Here is a 20196-nt window from a genome sequence, read left to right as displayed (position 1 = left end):
ACAGTTAGAACTGGACATGGAACAACAGACTGGTTCCAAATAGGAAAAGAAGTACGTCAAGGCTGTATATTGTCACCCTGCTTATTTAACTTATATGCAGAGTACATCATGAGAAACACTGGGCTGGAAGAAACACAAGCTGGAATCAAGATTTCTGGGAGAAATATCAATAACCTCAGATATGCAGATGACACCACCCTTATGGCAGAAAGCGAAGAAGAACTAAAGAGCCTCTTGATGAAAGTGAAAGAGGAGTGTGAAAAAGTTGGCTTAAAGCTCAATGTTCAGAAAACTAAGATCATGGCATCTGGTCCCATCACTTCATGGCAAATAGATGGGGAAACAGTGGAAACAGTGTCAGACTTTATTTTGGGGGGCTCCAAAATCACTGCTGATGGTGATTGCAGCCATGAAATTAAAAGACACTTACTCCTTGGAAGGAAGGTTATGACCAACCTAGATAGCATATTTAAAAGCAGAGACATTACTTTGCCAACAAAGGTCCGTGTAGTCAAGGCTATGGTTTTTCCAGTGGTCATGTATGGATGTGAGAGTTGGACTATAAAGAAAGCTGAGCGCCGCAGAATTGATGCTTTTGAACTGTGGTGTTGGAGAAGACTCTTGAGAGTCCCTTGGACTGCAAGAAGATCCAACCAGTCCATCCTAAAGGAGATCAGTCCTGGGTGTTCATTGAAAGAACTGATGTTGAAGCTGAAACTCCAATACTTTGGCCACCTCATGCGAAGAGTTGACTCATTGGAAAAGACCCTAATGCTGGAAAGGATTGGGGGCGGGATGAATGAATATTACTGTTTCATTCTTTGAGAACACATATCACCAAGAAAAATTGTTTTTCTTGTATATCATCTGCCTCTGCCAATTGGATATAAACTCTGGGTCAGGGACCGTGGCTGCTTGTTTATCACTATAAGCCTAGAACTGCATGTACCTGGCACATGGCACTGAATAAATGTTAGATGGATGGATGGATAGATTCTTGGGAGGGAAGAGTAAGACCTACAGGGTAGTAGTATTGTAATGAGTGCTGGTATCTCTTCTGTGATGTCAGCTCCCTTTGAAGTGTCAGGAACAGTGTTGCTACGGGGAACAGAAGATTAAAGCAGTCCAGCCAAGTGCACGGCCTCCTCTAAAGGTACTGATGTGTAACTTCATTACTGAGGAAGGACAGTTGCAGGGGAGGGGTAAATAACATATTTATAAGGTGGAGACCTTATAAAAGGGTAATTGCAATTCATATCTAGGTGCAAAAAGAATGGTCTTTTGCTCTGTGCAGGAAGGGAATAACATTTAGTTCCCATTGTCACAACTGGCTAAGCTCTTTAAAGCAATCAGCAAACATTCAACCACATTTACTTAGATTGAGCAGCCTATTTAGTGATTAAAAGTTGGTACTCTGACTCCATCCTATGATTTTGAGTCCTGGCTCCACCTCTTCCTCTCCTTGTGGCTGTGCTCAGGTTACTTAACCTCTTTTTGTGTCAGGATCCTCTTTTATAAAATAGGATAATGTGTTTACCTTATAGAACTGTGATGGTTATGGGAATTAATATATATGTATATAAAGTACCTAGAAAGCCTGGCACAGACTAAGTACAAAATAAGTGTTGTTCAGTCACTAAGTCGTGTCTGATTCTTTGTGAAGCATGCCAGGCTTCTCTGTCCTTCACTATCTCCCAAAGTTTGCTCAATTAATGTCCACTGAATCGGTGATAGCTATTACTGTTATTTTTATTCCTTTAGTGAGCAAAATGCAGTCCCTGCCCTCTAGGAATTCACTCTGGGAAGAAAAAGACACAGTGAAACTGGATGTGATAAAAGCAGTGAAAGAGGTACTCAAAAAAAAGCTTGAGAGTAAACTAGTGTCTACAAGTTGACATGGCCAGCCAAAACAGGCATCCTAAGTGAAAAGCTCAGCCAGAACAAACACCACAATAGAGTGCGTTAGAGCTCCATTTCCCAAGCTTGGCTTTTTTTGGGACTCCACATCATAATTTTTACTATTATATTCCTATATTTTAAACCAGCTTAAAAATTTCTGTAATATGTGTAAAGGTAGCACTACAAAATAGAAATCACTTTAAGTCGTGGGTTTCAGTTCAGTTCAGTCGCTCAGTCGTGTCCAACTCTTTGTGACCCCGTGGACCACAGCACACCAGGCCTCCCTGTCCATCACCAACTCCCGGAATTTACCCAAACTCATGTCCATTGAGTCGGTGATGCCATCCAACCATCTCATCCTCTGTCGTGCCCTTCTCCTCCTGCCCTCAATTTTTCCCAGCATCAGGGTCATTTCAAATGAGTCAGCTCTTCACATCAGGTGGCCAAAGTATTGGAGTTTCAGATTCAACATCAGTTCTTTCAATGAACACTCAGGACTGATCTCCTTTAGGATGGATCTCCATGCAGTTGGATCTCCTTGCAGTCCAAGGGACTCTCAAAGAGTATTCTCCAACACCACAGTTCAAAAGCATCAATTTTTCGGTGCTCAGCTTTCTTTATAGTCCAACTCTCACATCCATACATGACCACTGGAAAAACCATAGCCTTGACTAGACAGACCTTTGTTGACAAAGTAATGTCTCTGCTTTTTAATACGCTGTCTAACTTGGTCATAACTTTCCTTCCAAGGAGTAAGCGTCTTTTAATTTCATGGCTGCAGTCACCATCTGCAGTGATTTTGGAGCCCCCAAAAATAAAGTCAGCCACTGTTTCCACTATTTCCCCAACTATTTGCCATGAAGTGATGGGACCAGATGCCATGATCTTAGTTTTCTGAATGTTGAGCTTTAAGCCAACTTTTTCACTCTCCTCTCTCACTTTCATCAAGAGGCTCTTTAGTTCTTCACTTTCTGCCATAAGGGTGGTGTCATCTGCATATCTGAGGTTATTGATATTTCTCCCAGAAATCTTGATTCCAGCTTGTACTTCTTCCAGCCCAGCAGTTCTCATGATGTACTCTGCATATAAGTTAAATAAGCAGGGTGACAATATACAGCCTTGATGTACTTCTTTTCCTATTTGGAACCAGTCTGTTGTTCCATGTCCAGTTCTAACTGTTGCTTCCTGACCGGCATACAGGTTTCTCAAGAAGCAGGTCAGGTGGTCTGGTATTCCCATCTCTTTCAGAATTTTCCACAGTTTATTGTGATCCACACAGTCAAAGGCTTTGGCATAGTCAATAAAGCAGAAATAGATGTTTTTCTGGGACTCGCTTGCTTTTTTGATGATCCATCGGATGTTGGCAATTTGCTCTCTGGTTCCTCTGCCTTTTCTAAAACCAGCTTGAACATCTGGAAGTTCATGGTTCACATATTGCTGAAGCCTGGTTTGGAGAATTTTGAGTATTACTCTGCTAGTGTGTGAGATGAGTGCAATTGTGGGGTAGTTTGAGCATTCTTTGGCATTGCCTTTCTTTGGGATTGGAATGAAAACTGACCTGTTCCAGTCCTGTGGCCACCCTGTGTTTTCCAAATGTGCTGGCATATTGAGTGTAACACTTTGACAGCATCATCTTTTAGGATTTGAAATAGCTCAACTGGAATTCCATCACCTCCACTAGCTTTGTTCATAGTGATACTTCCTAAAGCCCGCTTGACTTCACATTCCAGGATGTTTGGCTCTAGGTAAGTGATCACACCATCGTGATTATCTGGGTCGTGTATTTGGTGGACTATTAAAACACATTAAGAGAATCACAGTAAGAAAATAAATATTCTATTATACATCAAAAATTACCTCACCATCCAATCTTTGGGACACTTGCTTTAGGGGAAAGTTCTGAGTATGTCCTGAGGCCAAAATGTACTAGCAGCAACATTTATCAGCCTTTCTTAATAGTACAGGCTGCACATGGTAGGTGCTTGATAACAAGTGTTATCCTGGCACTGTGTTTATACATGAAGTATGACTTGAAGAAAAGAGCCTAATTTCTAGTCACAGTTCCTCCCAGGCACACTTCCTATCTCTTATCTTTCCTCATTCTGGGATTTGAGGGTTAAGGAAATGGCAACCCACTCCAGTACTCTTACCTGGAAAATCCCATGGACGGAGGAGCCTGGAAGGCTACAGTCCATGGGGTCGTAAAGAGTTGGACATGACTAAGCGACTTCACTCGACTCGACTCAAAGTGAAAAGCAGAACTTGAAGAACTATCATTCTCAGGATAAAAGTTACAAAATTTTAAAAAGTTCTAAATTTAAGAACTAATTTCACAGGCACTTGTGACTACAGTTCACTTGTGGTCCTCTAAACAACTTAATATTCCTTATATCGCCCATGGGAGAATCCCAGCAGACCCCGCTGCATCAGATCAACCCCTGATACTAGTGAAGAAGGATAGAGGCTGACTTAGCCCTGCATCAATCATGAGAAATAATTGATAGAGGAATAAATGTTGGTTTCAAGCCATTAAATCCAAAAGGAGGAAAACTCTTAGGGAAAAGGCACTTTTCCTAAATACGTGGCTTCCTAGGAATAGAAATATAAGCCAAAAGGAAAATAGCTTTAAATTTTTGTTTTTTTTTTTACTTACGTGACTGATTTTGTTCTAGGATCACAAGCTTTGTAACACCCACTTGTTAATAGTACGTAATACTGCTTAGACTGAGTGTGGAAATCTTTTGGAGTTGAGTTTTCTGGGTCACCTAGTGTTGGAAAGGGAGACATCACTTATTTCCCTTTCAGGGTTTTTTGCAGCATGTGAGCCTCTCTTGTTTCAGAGCACAGGCTCTAGAGCATAAGGGCTCAGCAGTTGCCCCAAGGCTTGTGGGATTTTAGTTCCCTGACCAGGGATGAAACAAGCTTCCCCTGCATTGGGAGCCGGGTTCTCAATCACTGGATTACTAAGGAAGTACCAGGATTAGTTTTCAAAACACTTAAAACATTAAAGTGTTTTGAAAATGGTCCTCTTAAATACCGGTTGTTAGTTCTGCTTGTTACCTCAAGTATGGTAGTGGCAAGGCTTGTGTGTCAGATATATATAGTATGATCAGTTAAAGTATGAAGCTGTGGTTCTTAGAGTACTAGAAAGAAAGAAATGAAAGTCAGACTTTGGAGAAGGTTGCTGCTGTTTTAATATGCCAGTTTGCCTTCACCTTCCTCTTTTGGTATTGTGTGGTCAAGGAAGTTTCATCTGTTAATGACAGGGAAGTGAAGCAGTTGTGAATAGAAGTTTGTTGCAGACTGTGCTCCTCGCAGGAACTGATTCATGTATTTTTGTATGAAACCATGGAGTTTTAGGGATAGCCAGAAACTCAGAAACCTGTTTTTTTTTTACCAGGAAAAACATCATTAATTCTATAAGTTTTCATTATGATTAGCCACAATGCATGATGATCTCTCTTAATTTGTATGAATTCCTTTTAAGTGTTTTTTCCTGTGAGGTATAATGGATGTTGGGCTTCCCTGGTAGCTAGGCTGGTAAAGAATCTGCCTGCAATGCGAGAGACCTGGGTTCGATCCCTGGGTTGGGAAGATCCCCAGGAGGAGGGCATGGCAACCCACTCCAGTATTCTTCTTTCCTGGAGAATCCCCATGGACAGAGGAGCCTGGCGGGTACTGTACATGGGGTCATAAAGAGGTGGACACGACTGAGCAACTAAGCATAGCACAGCATAGTCCATGTCAAAATGAATATCAGGTATAATGGATATAACTTTAGCCCTTTTAACTTTTGGATTTGGGTGAAGTAGTGATTTCTTAACCATTTGAAAAAATGGTTAAGCTGTGGTTTATTCCTCGTTGCTTAAGAAAGGTCATCAGTGTCAGGATAAGTAGGAGGTATAGCCATACAGACATTCTCTCTCAGGTGAATTCCTTGAATTCCTTCAGAATTTCTGGAGAACACAGCTCCTTCCAGCTCGCATCTGCTTTCTTTAGCTGCCTAAATCCTCATAAGTTTAGGACCAACCTAAAGTGTGCAGTCTCCATGTATTACCCCTCCACCATAGGTTGGAAATGGGTCTTGTTCTCAAAGGCCAATGAGCAGCATATTTCTCAGCAGATGACCTGTTTGAGGAAAGTCCTGGACTCATAATGAGGTATACCACTGCCTGGTCTTGCTACTCACTTGCCAAATCCTCATCTTCCCAGCCTGCTAATTTGTTTTAAAGGCAAATATAGTATTCATTCTCCTAAATCCGACTAATCACAATCCTCCAGTAGTGAGCTTTCTTTTCCTATCTTCTTTGACTTTCTTTTTTAAATCATTTTTTAAATTGAGGTATTGTTGATTTATAATATTAGTTTCAGATTTTCAACATGGTGATTCAAAATTATTATAGATTGTACTCTGTTTAAAATTGTTATAAAATATTGACTCTAACTCCTGTGCTATATGATATATCCTGGTAGCTTGTTGATTTTATATTTCGTACTTTGTGCTCTTAATCCCCTACCTCTCTATTACCCCACTGTCTCCCCACTGGTAACCAGTAGTTCATTCTCTATATCTGTGAGTCTGTTTTGTTTTATTCGTTCATTTCTTTTATTTTTTAGATTCCATATATAAGTGATAATAAAGAATATTTCTCTTTCTCTGTCTGATTTATCTCACTAAGCACAATACCCTCCAGGTCCATTCATGTTGTTGCAAATGGCAAAATTTCATTCTTTTTATGGCTGAGTAGTATCACATTGTGTATGTATATCACATCTTTATCCATTCATCTGTTGATAGACACTTAGGTTACTTCCCTATCTTGTGTTGTAAATAATGATGTTATGAACATTGGGTGCACTTATCATTTTGAACTAGTGTTTTTCCCAGATACATACCCAGAAATAGAAGTGCTTGGTCATAGGGCAAGAATACACAGAAGAACTATACAAAAAAAGATCTTCATGACCCAGATAACCATGATGGTGTGATCACTCACCTAGAGCCAGACATCCTGGAGTGTGAAGTCAAGTGGGCCTTAGGAAACATCACTCTGAACAAAGCTAGTGGAGGTGATGGAATTCCAGTTGAGCTATTTCAAATCCTAAAAGATGATGCTGTGAAAGTGTTGCACTCAATAGGCCAGCACATTTGGAAAACTCAGCAGTGGCCACAGGTCTGGAAAAGGTCAGTTTTCATTCTAATCCCAAAGAAAGGCAATGCCAAATAATGTTCAAACTACCGCACAATTGCACTCATCTCACACACTAGCAAAGTAATACTCAAAATTCTCCAAGCCAGGCTTAAATAGTATGCGAACCGTGAACTTCCAGATGTTCAAGCTGGATTTAGAAAAGGCAGAGGAACCAGAGATCAAATTGCCAACATCCGCTGGATCATCAAAAAAGCAAAAAGCAAGAGAGTTTCAGAAAAACATCTACTTCTGCTTTATTGACTATGCCAAAGCCTTTGACTGTGTGGATCACAACAAACTGTGGAAAATTCTTCAAGAGATGGGAATACCAGACCACCTTACATGCCTCCTGAGAAACCAATATGCAGGTCAAGAAGCAACAGTTAGAACCAGACATGGAACAACAGACTGGTTCCAAATAGGAAAAGGAGTATATCAAGGCTGTATATTGTCACCCTATTTATTTAACTTATATGCAGAGTACATCATGAGAAACGCTGGGCTCGATGAAGCACAAGCTGGAATCAAGATTGCCAGGAGAAATATCAATAACCAAAGAGATCAGATGGCAAACAGGTGGGGAAACAGTGGCTGACTTTATTTTTCTGGGCTCCAAAATCACTGCAGATGGTGATTGCAGCCACGATATTAAAAGACACTTACTCCTTGGAAGGAAAGTTATGACCAAGCTAGACAGCATATTAAAAAGCAGAGACATCACTTTGTCAACAAAAGTCCATCTAATCAAGGCTATGGTTTTTCCAGTGGTCATGTATGGATGTGAGAGTTGGACGGTGAAGAAGGCTGAGTGCTGCAGAATTGATGCTTTTGAACTGTGGTGTTGGAGAAAACTCTTGAGAGTCCCTTGGACTGCAAGGAGATCCAACCAGTCCATCCTAAAGGAGATCAATCCTGGGTGTTCATTGGAAGGACTGATGTTGAAGCTGAAGCTCCAATACTTTGGCCACCTGATGCAAAGAGCTGACTCATTTGAAAAGACCCTGATGCTGGGAAAGATTGAGGGCAGGAGGAGAAGGGGATGACAGAGGATGAGATGGTTGGATGGCATCACTGACTCAGTGGACATGGGTTTGGGTGGACTCCAGGAGTTGGAGATGGACAGGGAGGCCTGGCATGCTGCAGTTCATGGGGTCACAAAGAGTTGGACACGACTGAGCGACTGAACTGAACTGAAGATACCAGATGACACCACTCTTATGGCAGAAAGCGAAGAAGAACTAAAGAGCTTCTTGATGAAGTGAAAGAGAAGAGTAAAAAATTTGGCTTAAAACTCAACATTCAGAAAACTAATATCATGGCATCCAGTCTCATCACTTCATGCATATAAGTGGGGAAACAACGGAAACAGTGACAGATTTTTTTTGTTGGGCTCCAAAATCACTGCAGATGGTGACTGCAGACATGAAGTTAAAGATGCTTGCTCCTTGGAAGAAAAGCTATGACCAACCTAGACAGCATTATTAAAAAGCAGAGACATTACTTTGCCGACATAAGTCCATCTAGTCAAAGCTACGGTTTTTCCAGTGGTCATGTATGGATGTGAGAGTTGGACTATAAAGAAAGCTGAGCACCGCAGAATTGATGCTTTTGAACTGTGGTGTTGGAGAAGACTCTTGAGAGTCCCTTGGACTGCAAGGAGATCCAACCAGTCCATCCTAAATGAAATCGGTCCTGAATATTCATTGTAAGGACTGATACTGAAGTTGAAATTCCCAATACTTTTTGGCCATCTGATATGAAGAACTGACTCATTGCAAAAGACCCCGAGGCTGGGAAAGATTGAAGGGAGGAGGAGACAGGGACAACAGAGGATGAGATGGCTGGATGGCATCACTACCTCAATGGATGTGAGTTTGAGCAAGCTCCAGGAGATGGTGAAGGACAGGGAAGCCTAGCGTGCTGCAGTCCATGGGGTCACAAAGAATCGGACACAACTATGTAACTGAACTGAACTGATGGTAGTTCCATTTTTAGCTTTCGAGGAACCTCCATACTGTTTTCCATAGTGGCTACACCAGGTTAGATTCCCACCAACTATTCTCTTTCCTCCATGTCCTCACCAATATTTACTATTTATGTTTTTTTTGATGATAGCTGTCTGACAGGTATGAAGTAATATTTCATTATGGTTTTGATTTGCATATTTTTGATGATTAGAATAAGTGTTAGTCACTCAGTCATGTCTGACTCTTTGCAACCCTGTGGACTGTAGACTGCCAGGCTCATCTGTCCATGGAGTTCTCTAGGCAAGAATACTAGAGTGGATAGCCATTTCCTTCTCCAGAGGATCTTCCTGACCCAGGGATCAAACCTGCGTCTCCTGCATTGCAGGCAAATTGTGTGAGCTACCAGGGATTACTGATGATTACTGATGCTGAGTGTCTTTTCATGTGACAGTGGCCATGTGTATGTCTTCTTCAGAAAAACGTCTATTTGGGTCTTCTGCCCATTTTTTAATCAGGTTGTTTTTATTGATATTTAATTGTATGAATTCTCTCTATATTTTTGGATATTAACCTCTTATCAGTCATATTATTTACAAATATTTTCTCCACTCAGTAGGATGTTTTTTCATTTTGTCAATGGTTTCGTTTGCTGTAAAAAAGCTTTTAAGTTTAATTAGGCCCCATTTTGTTTAAGTTTTGCTTTTGTTTCCTTTGTCTTAGAAACAAGTCAAGAAAAATTGCCACAGTTTATGTCAGAGTGTTCTGTCTGTGTTTTCTAGGAGTCCTGCAGCTTTCAGTCTTACATATAGGTCTTTAATCTATTTTAAGTTTATCTTTGTAAGTGATGTATGATACTGTTATGATAAGCATAACTTCGTAGTATAGTCTGAAGTCAGGGAGTGTGTTACTGCCAGCTCTGTTCTTTCTGAAGATGTTTTGGCTATTCAGGGTCTGTTGTGTTTCTATACACATTTTTAAACATTTGTCCTAGTTCTGTGAACAATGCCATCAGTATTTTGACAGGGATTGCATTGTATTTGTAGATTGCCTTAGGTAGCATGATAAGTTTAACAATATTAATTCTTCCAGTCCAAGATATCTTCTACCTCCTTAGTAGGTTTATTTTGAGATATTTTATTTTTTTTGATATGATGATGAATAGAATTATTTATTTCTCTGTCTGATAGTTTGTTGTTAGTAGAGACAAATGCAGCAGGTTTCTATATATTAATTTTGTATCCTGCAACTCTACTGAATTTATTGATAAGCTCTTGTAGTTTTCTGGTGGGATCTTTAGAATTTTTTATATATGGTATCATGCCATCTGGAGACAGTGACAGTTTTACTTCTTCCTTTAAAATTTGGATTCCTTTTATTTTTCTTCTCTGATTGCTATGGCTAGGACTGCCAAAACTATGTTGAGAGAATGGGCATCCTTGTCTTGTTCCTCATCTTAGAGGCAATGCTTTCAGCTTTTCACCATTGAATGTTATTTTGTCATATATGGTGTTTATTGTTTTGAGGGATATCTCCTCTGTGTCCACTTTCTGGGAAGTTTTTATCATAAGTGGATGTTGAATTTTGTCAAAAGCTTTTTCTGCATCATTTCCTAAATGTCTCCTAGATTTCTTTTTATTCTTAATTCTTTTTTCTATTCACCTTCAATGATTTACATTACTGTGTCTTTTATTTCAGTTATTATACTCTTCATCTCTATTTGGTTTTCTTTATATTTTCTAACTCTGTTAAAAACATCTAACTTCTCACTCTGTTTATCCATTCTCTCCCATGTTCTTTAATCATGTTTATGTTTATTACCTTGAACTCTTTATTGGGTAAATGCCTATTTCTACTTCACTTAGTTTTTCTTCTAGGGTTTTATCTTATTCCTTCATTTGGAACGTGTTCCCTCTATCACCTAATTTTGCCTAATTTGCCATTTTTATGTCTATATATCTGGTAGATTGATTTCATTTCCTGACCTTGGAAAAATGGTCTTTTGTAGGAAACATTCTGTGCATCCTGCCACCACACTCTTATCTGGTCATCAGAACTATATGCTCAAGGGGTACCCACTATGTGAGCTGCATGGGTCCTTCATTTATGATGGGCTGACTACTGTGGGCAGTCTGGTAGGCATGGCTGGCCCCTTGTCTAACTGCTTGTTAGGCCCTGCCTTGTTCTGATGCTGCCAACTGCTGATTGGTGGGACTGGGTCACGAGACAGCTGGCTATAAAATCATGAGGGGCTGCAGGGCTAATCCTGGCTCACTGGTGGGTAAAGCTAGGTTCTGGGGTGGGTGTTTGCAGAGTCATGGTTCCCCAGTCTAGCATCTACCTGCTGATAGGTGCAGCTGATTCCTGACACAGCTGGCTACAGGGCACAGGGTGTCCCAAAGCTTGTGTTGGCTGCTGGTAGATGAGGCCTGATCCTGGGGCAGCTGGCTCTAAAGGTCCCAGCATGTCTCAGAGCTGATACTGGCTTGTTGGTGGTGGCCTAGGGATTCTGCTCCTGGTGCCAGCCTGATGGTAGGTGGGTTGGGTCCTGCCATGGCAGGCTTCAGGGCTGTAGTGGTCCTAAGGCTAGTGTTGCCCCACTGGTAGGCAGAGCTAAGTCCAAGTGTCCTTCAGGGTAGGCCGTAGGGTCTTGGAAGTCCTGGGTCTACTGTGTGTGGTGTGTGGGGCAAGTTCCTGGCCCTTTTCTGGATAGAACCATGTCCTGAGATTGCTGTGGGTTCAGGGAGTCTTAAGGCAGCTTGTTTGATGGTTGGTGGGGTGTGTCTCTGCTCAGCTAGCTACTTGGCCTGAGGCGTCCCACACAGGTTGTTGATGTCTGGTTGATGTCTAATAAGCTAGAGGAAGAATTCCAAAGTGATGCTTGCCAGCAATAGGTCCATGTGGTAACGAGCTCCCCAAACCACTTGCCATCAGTTTCTATGACTCCAGGACGAGCTCCAATTGCCCCTTGTATCTCCAGAAGACTCTTCACGATCAGCACGTGGGTCTGACCTAGGCTCCTTCACATTACTGCTTCTGCCCATGTGATAGTCTGTATGTACATTTTGAGAATAGTCACTATATCCCATCACTCTCTGGATCTCTCAAAAGTAAGCCTCTCTGACTTTCAAAGCCAATCATTCTAGGGGCTTGTCTTCCTTGTGCCAGACTCCCAACCTGAGGAACCTGATATGGAGCTTGGAGCTACTGCTTCTTGAGAACTTCTGCAATTGTAATTATTCTTCTGTTTGTGGGTCACCCACTTAGGGGTATGGATCTTGACTATACCAGAGCTCCGCCCCTCCTACCTATTTCATTCTTTATATATTTAGTTGTAGGAGATCTTTTCTGTTATATTCCAGGCTTTCTCATCAATAGTTGCAATTTTGGTGTGCCTGTAGAGGTGAGCTCAGGGTCTTCCCACTGTGCCATCTTGCCCAAGCTCCCTGAATTTCTTTTAGATGTATAAGTTAACAGTAAGGAAATAGGCTAGGGCTTCCCTGCTGGCTCAGTGGTAGAGTCCACCTGCCAATGCAAGAGATACGGGTTTGATCCCTGGTCCAGGAGGATCCTACATGCCATAGAGCAACTAAGCATGTGTACCAGAACTATTGAGCCATGCTCAAGAGCCCAGGAGCTAAAACTAGTGAGCCCACATGCTGCAACTATTGAAGACTGTGTGGCCTAGAGCCAGTGCTCCAGAACAAGAGAAGCCACGAGATGAGAAGCTCATGAACCACAACTAGAGAGTAACCCCCGTTTGCCAGTCTAGAGAAAAGCCCACACAGCAACAAAGACCCAGCACAACCATAAATAAATAAGTAAAATTATTTTAAAAAAATAGGCTGAAGGTTTTGCATAAGTAAAAAAGAATGGGAAGGGGAAAAAATTCAATGTCCATCAGTAGGAGAATAGACAAGTATGTTGGGATATCTTCATGCAGTGGACTGAATTGCAGTAGTTAGAATATATGAGCCACAGCTACAGGATATGGATGAATTGTACAAGTATGAGCAAAAAAGGCAAGTGAAAGGATATAATACTTCATATATATAAATGTTTTAACTGGCTAAGCAATATTATATTAAGCATAAAGCTATATGTGAAAAGTGAAGTGAAAGTCACTCAGTAGTGCCTGACTCTTTGCAACCCCATGGGCTATATCGTCCATGGAATTCTCTAGGCCAGGATACTGGAGTGGGTAGCCTATCCCTTCTCCAGCAGATCTTCCTGACCCAGGAATCAAACCAGGGTCTCCTGCATTGCAGGCGGATCGTTTTACCAACTGAGCTATCAGGGAAGCCCAATATGTGAGAAAGGTAAACAATTTCAGGATAGTGATTCCTTCTAGGGGAGAGGAGAGGGAATTTGATTTGGAAGGGGTACAGTGGGGTTTTGACTATATATATAATTTATTCTTTAAGATTCTTTATGAATATATGACTTAATTATGTTATTAACTATATATTTTGTATACCTGAAATATTTTATAATAAAAATGACTTTAACAGAAATTTAATTTTTAAAAATACTGCTAGCTTTCAGGAATATACTTGGGTTGGTTCCCTTAGCCAAATCCTCTGAAATTAAAACTGATGTATTTCAGAGTGAAAACTCAGAGGGGCCACAAGATCTTCAGTCATTAGAAAGATTTTCAGTTGTACTTATTATACAGTTCTTATGTTGCCAAGGAAGGAAGTAAGTAGACCAACAATTTTGAGAAATATATTCAACAAGATTATGATGAACTAAAAAAGATTCAAACCTGACAAGTGGAATTGAGCCTGCGGACTCATTTTATTTGGCCCTCTTGGTACTTGCATTTTCAAAAATAAATACTGTATTTTTTGAAATTTCATATTTTAAACATCTTGACTGCCACCTATTGTTAAGCTGTCAGGAAACCTGGCACCCTTAGGCCCTCAATTCTACATGAGAATAGCTGGCTGGTACTGAGTAGCAACTGTTCCCTTTCAAGGAGCCACATCTTCTCTAGTTGGCCACTGTCCCCACTAGCCAAATTTCCTCATTTTGTTGCCTGCTAGGCCCCAGAGGCACTTCAGTTTACAACGCCTGCATTAAAATCAAGTTCTCACATAACTAGAAAATTCAGTTATTCAAAATGTGCCTTCTCCTGTGCACTCAAGTTAGTAATGTAATTTTACCAGTATATACACTAAAAGCATCATTTCTAAGATATTCTGGGAAAGAATATACTGGTTTAAAGAACATTAAATGTGCATTTTGGTTTTGTCATATTCATAAAAATAGTCATCATGGCAAACAGCAAGGTTGCACAAGCTTCAACTAAGGGATGATGTACAAGGCTGTCTAAGAGATTGCTGGTATTCATACAGCACCATTCTGGCAATGTTACCAAACATATCTGTTGAGAAAGAGCAGTTATTTTCTAGACTAATTAAAGAGCTTGATTTTTTAAAATGTACAGCTGCTGTACTGCCTACTGTCAAACTGAATTTTTATGCAAATTATCCTCCTTCTATTTTGGTGGGTCGGAAGATGACAATGGCAACACGACAAGAAGTTCTTGGCCTCTACCGCAGAATTTTCAGGCTTGCGAGGAAATGGCAGGCTGCATCAGGGCAGATGGAAGACACCATTAAAGAAAAACAGTACATATTAAATGAAGCCAGAACACTGTTCCAAAAAAACAAAAATGTAAGTAGGCCCCGTTGGAGATTGCAAGGAGGAGAGCAATTCTGGTGGCGTTTGTTCATTTCTTTTCTATCCTATAGTTGAGAGGACTGAGCAGCACAAATTAGAGGGACAGAATGTGGAGCAAGAAGGGGCCAGAGGCACAACCTAGCTGGCTTACCCAACCACTGGAAAACAGAGCCCAGCCTGGGTTTCTCTCTTCATTTTCTTCAAGTCTCAGTCCAGCTGGTAAGTGGCTCAGCATCCTCAGAAGACTGCGTGAGCCAGGTGACCTAAGTCAGTCCAGTGAGAATTTTCAGGGTAGGATCGGTTCCTCACATACTGTGCCTGTTGTCGGTCACTCCCACAGGAAGTGCTCTGAGTTGTGTTTGGTTTTTTCAATTCATAAGCTATTCAGAGCCTCCCAAGTATGAACCCATTCAGAGGAAAGAGAATAGGATTAAGGCAAAGGTTCCCTTCATAACTTACCTTTGAACTCAAGCCTCTTTGGCTAGCAGAGAGGCTTTGCCCTTTGAGATCTCAGAACTGGGTAAAATGGTGCCTCCATTAGCTAGGTGAACCCAAATACCAAGGAGCCAAAAACCATTCTAAGAGGCTTGATTTGACAAACCATAAAGTATTATCTGTCAGCTTCTTAGGAAGTCTGTCTGGCTCTAAGTGTGGAAAGAGGTTTTCAGCTCCTGACTTTTCTTGCCTCTTGCTCATGGATTCAGTGTTGTCACTGTTCACTTTGTGAAACTTCCTGACAATATACTCTACTTTTCCCTCTCTGACCCCTGTCTCAGTCTCCTTTCTGCCCTTTTTCACACACTCTCCCACCAGCTATAAGGGTCCTCTGAAGGTCACTCCTCCATACTGAGGCCCAAAGACCATGGCTCCAGATCCCATATCTTGGTGTCTCATCAGCCACCTGTAGGAACTCACCACAAGCATAATAGCCCAAAGCAGCATTCATCTTTCCACAAGAACACCTCCCTTTCCCATTTTTCCCATTTCTTCCATAGCTTCTGCCACTACTTTGTGACCCTTTCCTCTCATTCTTTTATTCAACAAGTAGCTGAGTGTCTACCATGTTCCAAACATCAGATTAGACATCAGGGATATAACTGAGCAAAACCAAGACAGGGTCCCTGAAAGATGTTTCACAGTTAGATGGAAAGAAGTGTAAAATTACCACTGGGTTTAAGTGCTACCTTAAAAACCCTCCCAATCTATAATATCCTTCCCTTCTCGTAATCCCTGAAGCCTACATGCTTTTAATACCAACCTGCTTGTGAAACTCCTTTCCTCTTTTCTGACCATCCTCCAACTTCCCCAAACTTTTTCGGCTTTTGGCATAGACCATGCATACCACATCAGTGTGTGTGTACCCCCTGAGGTCCTGAATAGTCCTTTGAGAAATAGAAATAAAATATCGTAAGTGCTGTTTCTATTTATTTTTATTGCTCCTTTAAAAATGTCTATTATATATATTTATTATTGAATTATTAATAGTTTAGTAAATTTATAAATACACATATGGAAGCTATGGGCTCAGGATTTTTTTTTTTTTCTTTTTTTGCCACACTGTGTGGCTTGTAGGACCTTAGTTCCCTGGGACACGGCAGTGAAAGTCCTAACCACTGAACCACCATGGGATTCTCAGGGCTCAGAAGTTTTTTATTGAAAGAAGTAGATGATCAAAAACTTTGTAGACCACTGACCTATACCTTTCCCTAATTAGATAGTCAAAATTATTTTTCCTTATTTGTTTCATTTATGTTGGTATGATCTCCTTAACCAGATTGTCAGTTCCTTGAGCACATAGACAGTTACTTATACCTTTCTGGTATATCTCATGGCCCTGCCTGTGGTTGTCACTAAATTAATGAGCACTTACAACTACTTGGATTCAATTGATCTTCTCCAGGAAGTCTTACTCAAGTCCTCTGCCCTCAACCAACCCATGATGACCACCTACTCGGAATTCCTATATAGCAATCTGCAGTCATTGCCCTGTTGATTATGTACCATAGTGCCTTTTCTGTAGCTTCATGTGTCATATTTGTTCTGCCCAGGTAACATCCTTGATAGTTGAAGACAGGTACCATGGTCTCATGGTGTCTAACCTGGGGATGGGGATATCATAGTAGTATATGACCAGTAAAGCTTTGCAGGTTCAATCACCTAAGGACTACTCAATACCCTTTGAGCTTTCAGTTAAGGCAATAATAATCCTTCATTTGCCTCTGTTTGAATTGGCCCAGTGTGGTACGAGCCAGAGTGTACGTGCCAGTACATGAGTGAGATAATATTGTTGTGTTGGGGGAGGTACATGGGTTTTTTATTTTAAAATATGTACTGTTTTACCATGTTTTAGAAAGGAAACATAATGTCAGATAATTTTGAAAGTACTGTACTTACGGAGTCCATTTAAAGAGAAAGTTTAATATTAGTATAGGTAGTTGTGAAGATGACAAAGTCACGCAGGCAGCCTCTGAATGACTGAATTTGGAGAACTCTAATCCAGCTTGTTTAGATGGACAGCTGGAGCCCTAGAAGCCCTCAGTCCCCATATCTTTATTAGGGACTTTTTTCTCCCTAATCCCTCAGGTAGACCTAATAGTCTCCTGTAACTTCACATGCTATAAGAGCTTATAATAACCCAAATGTATTTCATTAATTGCTCTGAATCTCAATAGGCAATTGAGAACATGGAAATCTACCCCCAAGGTAGACAATCAGAAGAATAGCTTCTGAAAAATACAGAGGTCAGAAAGCTGAGCCTCTGTCCCAAGGGACTCAACTGTGGTTCTTTTTATGCATTGCAGGTCCTAGAACTTTTCTGTGCTCCAAGAGGTACCATAGGACAGTAACACTCTTGGAATTTGCAAGCCGTGGTAGCCCAGGCTTCACTGTGGGTGTCATCCGGGGCTGATGCAACCCAGCTCTGCTTTGAAGCCCACTTTCAGACTCTTAGTAGAGTCATGTGTTGACTCATTTTCCATCCTCAAAACATTGTCTCCTCATCTACTCCTGGCTTTCTGTTTTCAGAATGAACTTTTTATTCCTTTACTTGAAATTGGACTACCACAGTTTAACTGTTTGGAAATTTCAAACATCATTTCTTCTCAGTAATGAGCAAACAGTTTACAGTTCAAAATAGAAGGTGGATCATTCTCCAATATCTTACTCAGGGGGTTTCTAGACAGCAATTGCTGAAACACTTGATCAACATGGGGAGGGTATGAAGAAGCACTTTCGCTGATTGTTGGTACGAATATAATTTATGGATTGTTCATAGGAATATAAATTGGTACAGCCTCTTAGAGGGTAATTTGAATCTGCAGGGAATATCTGTAAGAGTTAAAAATACGAGATCCATTGTTTAAAATGGCAAAAGATTGGAAATAACCTAAATGTCCATTGGTGGAAGATTGGTTAAATTATAATGCAGTCATATGTTGGTATTTTGTGAAGCTGTTAAAAAAGAATGAAGCAGTTCTATATGTGTAAATATAGAAGGAACTTGAAGTTGTTTGTGAAAAAGCAGGGTTCAGAGGTTTCATTTTTGTAAGAAGAACTACTAGGTCTATAGAAGTATACTTATAGATGCATAGAATATCCCTGGAAAAAGAAACAAACCTGATAATTGTCTCTGAGAAGGGGAATTGAGAGACAGGAAGAAGAAGATTTTGTTTTACATTATATCCTTTTGTATTATTTGAATTATTTTTACTGTGTACTTACATTAGCTAAATGATTTTTAAAAGTTTAATCCACAGGAAATCTTAAATTGTTTTTGATTTTTCAAATGACCAATAGTTAATTTAGTGGCTAATGAACTGAAAAAGTTTAAGGAAATGTGTAACTCTACTTTATGTAGCATTGGAAAGACGCTAACAATCTTACCTCTTTTTCCCTTTTAATAGCTCACAGACACAGACCTGATTAAAGAGTGTATAGATGAATGCACAGCCAGGATTGAAATTGGACTACATTACCAGATTCCTTATCCAAGGCCAGTAAGTGTGACTTCAGTTAACATGTGGTGTGTACCTATCCTTGTCAACCCAGTTATTTCCAAGAATATATACCAAGAGGGCTTGTGTTTGCCAAAAAGCCTAGAGCCCCTGTAGGAGGCGTGTTGGAAATAAGTTATCCTTGCATGGCCACCAATCCATTACAACAAGCTAAAATGTCAATGAATGCCTGACTTGTCCTACTTGTACAACTTTCCCCTAAATGGAAAGGAAATCCAGCTCACATTTATATAGTTTTCTAACTTTTACTTTCTTTATGGAAAGATGTTTATTATTTTAAAAAACAGGTTAATTGTTAATAAAAAAATAAAATTCAGGATTTCTCTGGTTGCCCAGTGGTTAAGAATCCACCTGCCAATGTGGCGGGGACATGGGTTCAATCCCTGATCCAGGAATATTCTACATGCCACAAGGCGACTAAGCCCATACATCACAACTACTGAGCCTGCACTCAAGAGCCTTCGAGCTGCAACTACTAAACCTGGGTGCCCTAGAGCCCGTGCTCTGCAAGTGGAGATGCCACCACAATGAGAAGCCTGTGCACCACAGCTAGAGAGTAGCCCACACGCAGCATTTAAGACCCAGCACAGACAAACGTAAATAAATAATTAAAAGAATAAATAAAATTCAAACTTTAAAGGAATGCGGAAGACAGTAAAAATTGTCAAAAATTCTCACCCTGTGGGAGTGACCACTATAACTTTTAAGTTGGACCATATGAAATTGCCAGTATTCTACTCTTGACCTACAAAAACAGCAATTTTATATTTTATTGGCTCAACCTAATAGTTTGGTAATATATCCTTTTAGTCTTTTTTTCTATACTCGTGTACATACATTTTCTTTACTTAAAGTACATGGGAACCTAGGCATACTGTTATTGCCTGTTTATTTTACTTCCCTTTTTTGCATATCTCTGCTTCCATCTTTCAAAAAATGGATGCATTGTATCCTTTTGTAAGAATATGCCATAATTTAACCAGTACCCTTTCACTGGACATTTATGTTGGTCCAGTTTTTCACTCTACACAGAACAAGTTTGTATACACACTTTTCCCTCACCTTCTTTGGACTCTTCTTTCACTATATGATCTGTGATTTTTCCCCTCTATGCAGGAAATAGGGCAAAGAAGAGCGCAAGCTTTGGAGTCAGACAGATCAGGATTCAAATCCTGGTTCTACCACTTAATATATAATCACTAGCAAGTTATTTAACCTCCTGAGCCCCATTTTCTCATTTATGAATATTAGAATAATATTCTTTATGAGATTATATTGAGAATTAATATGTATAAGGACTATAAGGAATAACGAATCAGTACAGAGTTAGAAGCTGGATGTAACTGGATTTAGAAATGGCAGAGGAACCAAAGATCAAATTGCCAACACCCATTGCTTCCTGACCTGCATACAGGTTTCTCAACACTTCATGGCAAATAGAAG

At 40.4% G+C, this 20196-nt stretch overlaps 1 protein-coding gene across 6 annotated transcripts in view; it reads left to right on the top strand.

The window, feature by feature from the left end:
• LYRM1 (LYR motif containing 1) overlaps positions 1–20196 on the top strand; it is a 31442-nt gene that overhangs the window by 9577 nt on the left and 1669 nt on the right. For 3 of the 6 annotated variants that reach the window (XM_081554633.1, XM_081554630.1, XM_081554634.1), the window contains exons 2-3: positions 14576–14734; positions 18643–18735. In XM_081554633.1, coding sequence (XP_081410759.1) covers positions 14576–14734; positions 18643–18735 — 252 coding nt within the window. Of the gene's footprint in view, positions 1–1122; positions 1154–1761; positions 1851–13300; positions 13375–14575; positions 14735–18642; positions 18736–20196 lie in introns of those variants that run through there. The other 3 variants (XM_081554629.1, XM_081554631.1, XM_081554635.1) reach the window with 3 other exon arrangements.

The sequence above is a fragment of the Giraffa tippelskirchi genome, chromosome 13, assembly GCF_054371585.1.
Source record: "Giraffa tippelskirchi isolate mGirTip1 chromosome 13, T2T-mGirTip1v1.2.pri, whole genome shotgun sequence".
In the NCBI taxonomy this organism is placed as follows: Eukaryota; Metazoa; Chordata; class Mammalia; order Artiodactyla; family Giraffidae; genus Giraffa; species Giraffa tippelskirchi.
Note: the sequence above shows the minus strand (reverse complement) of the source record. Positions and strands in the feature narration are given on the sequence as shown.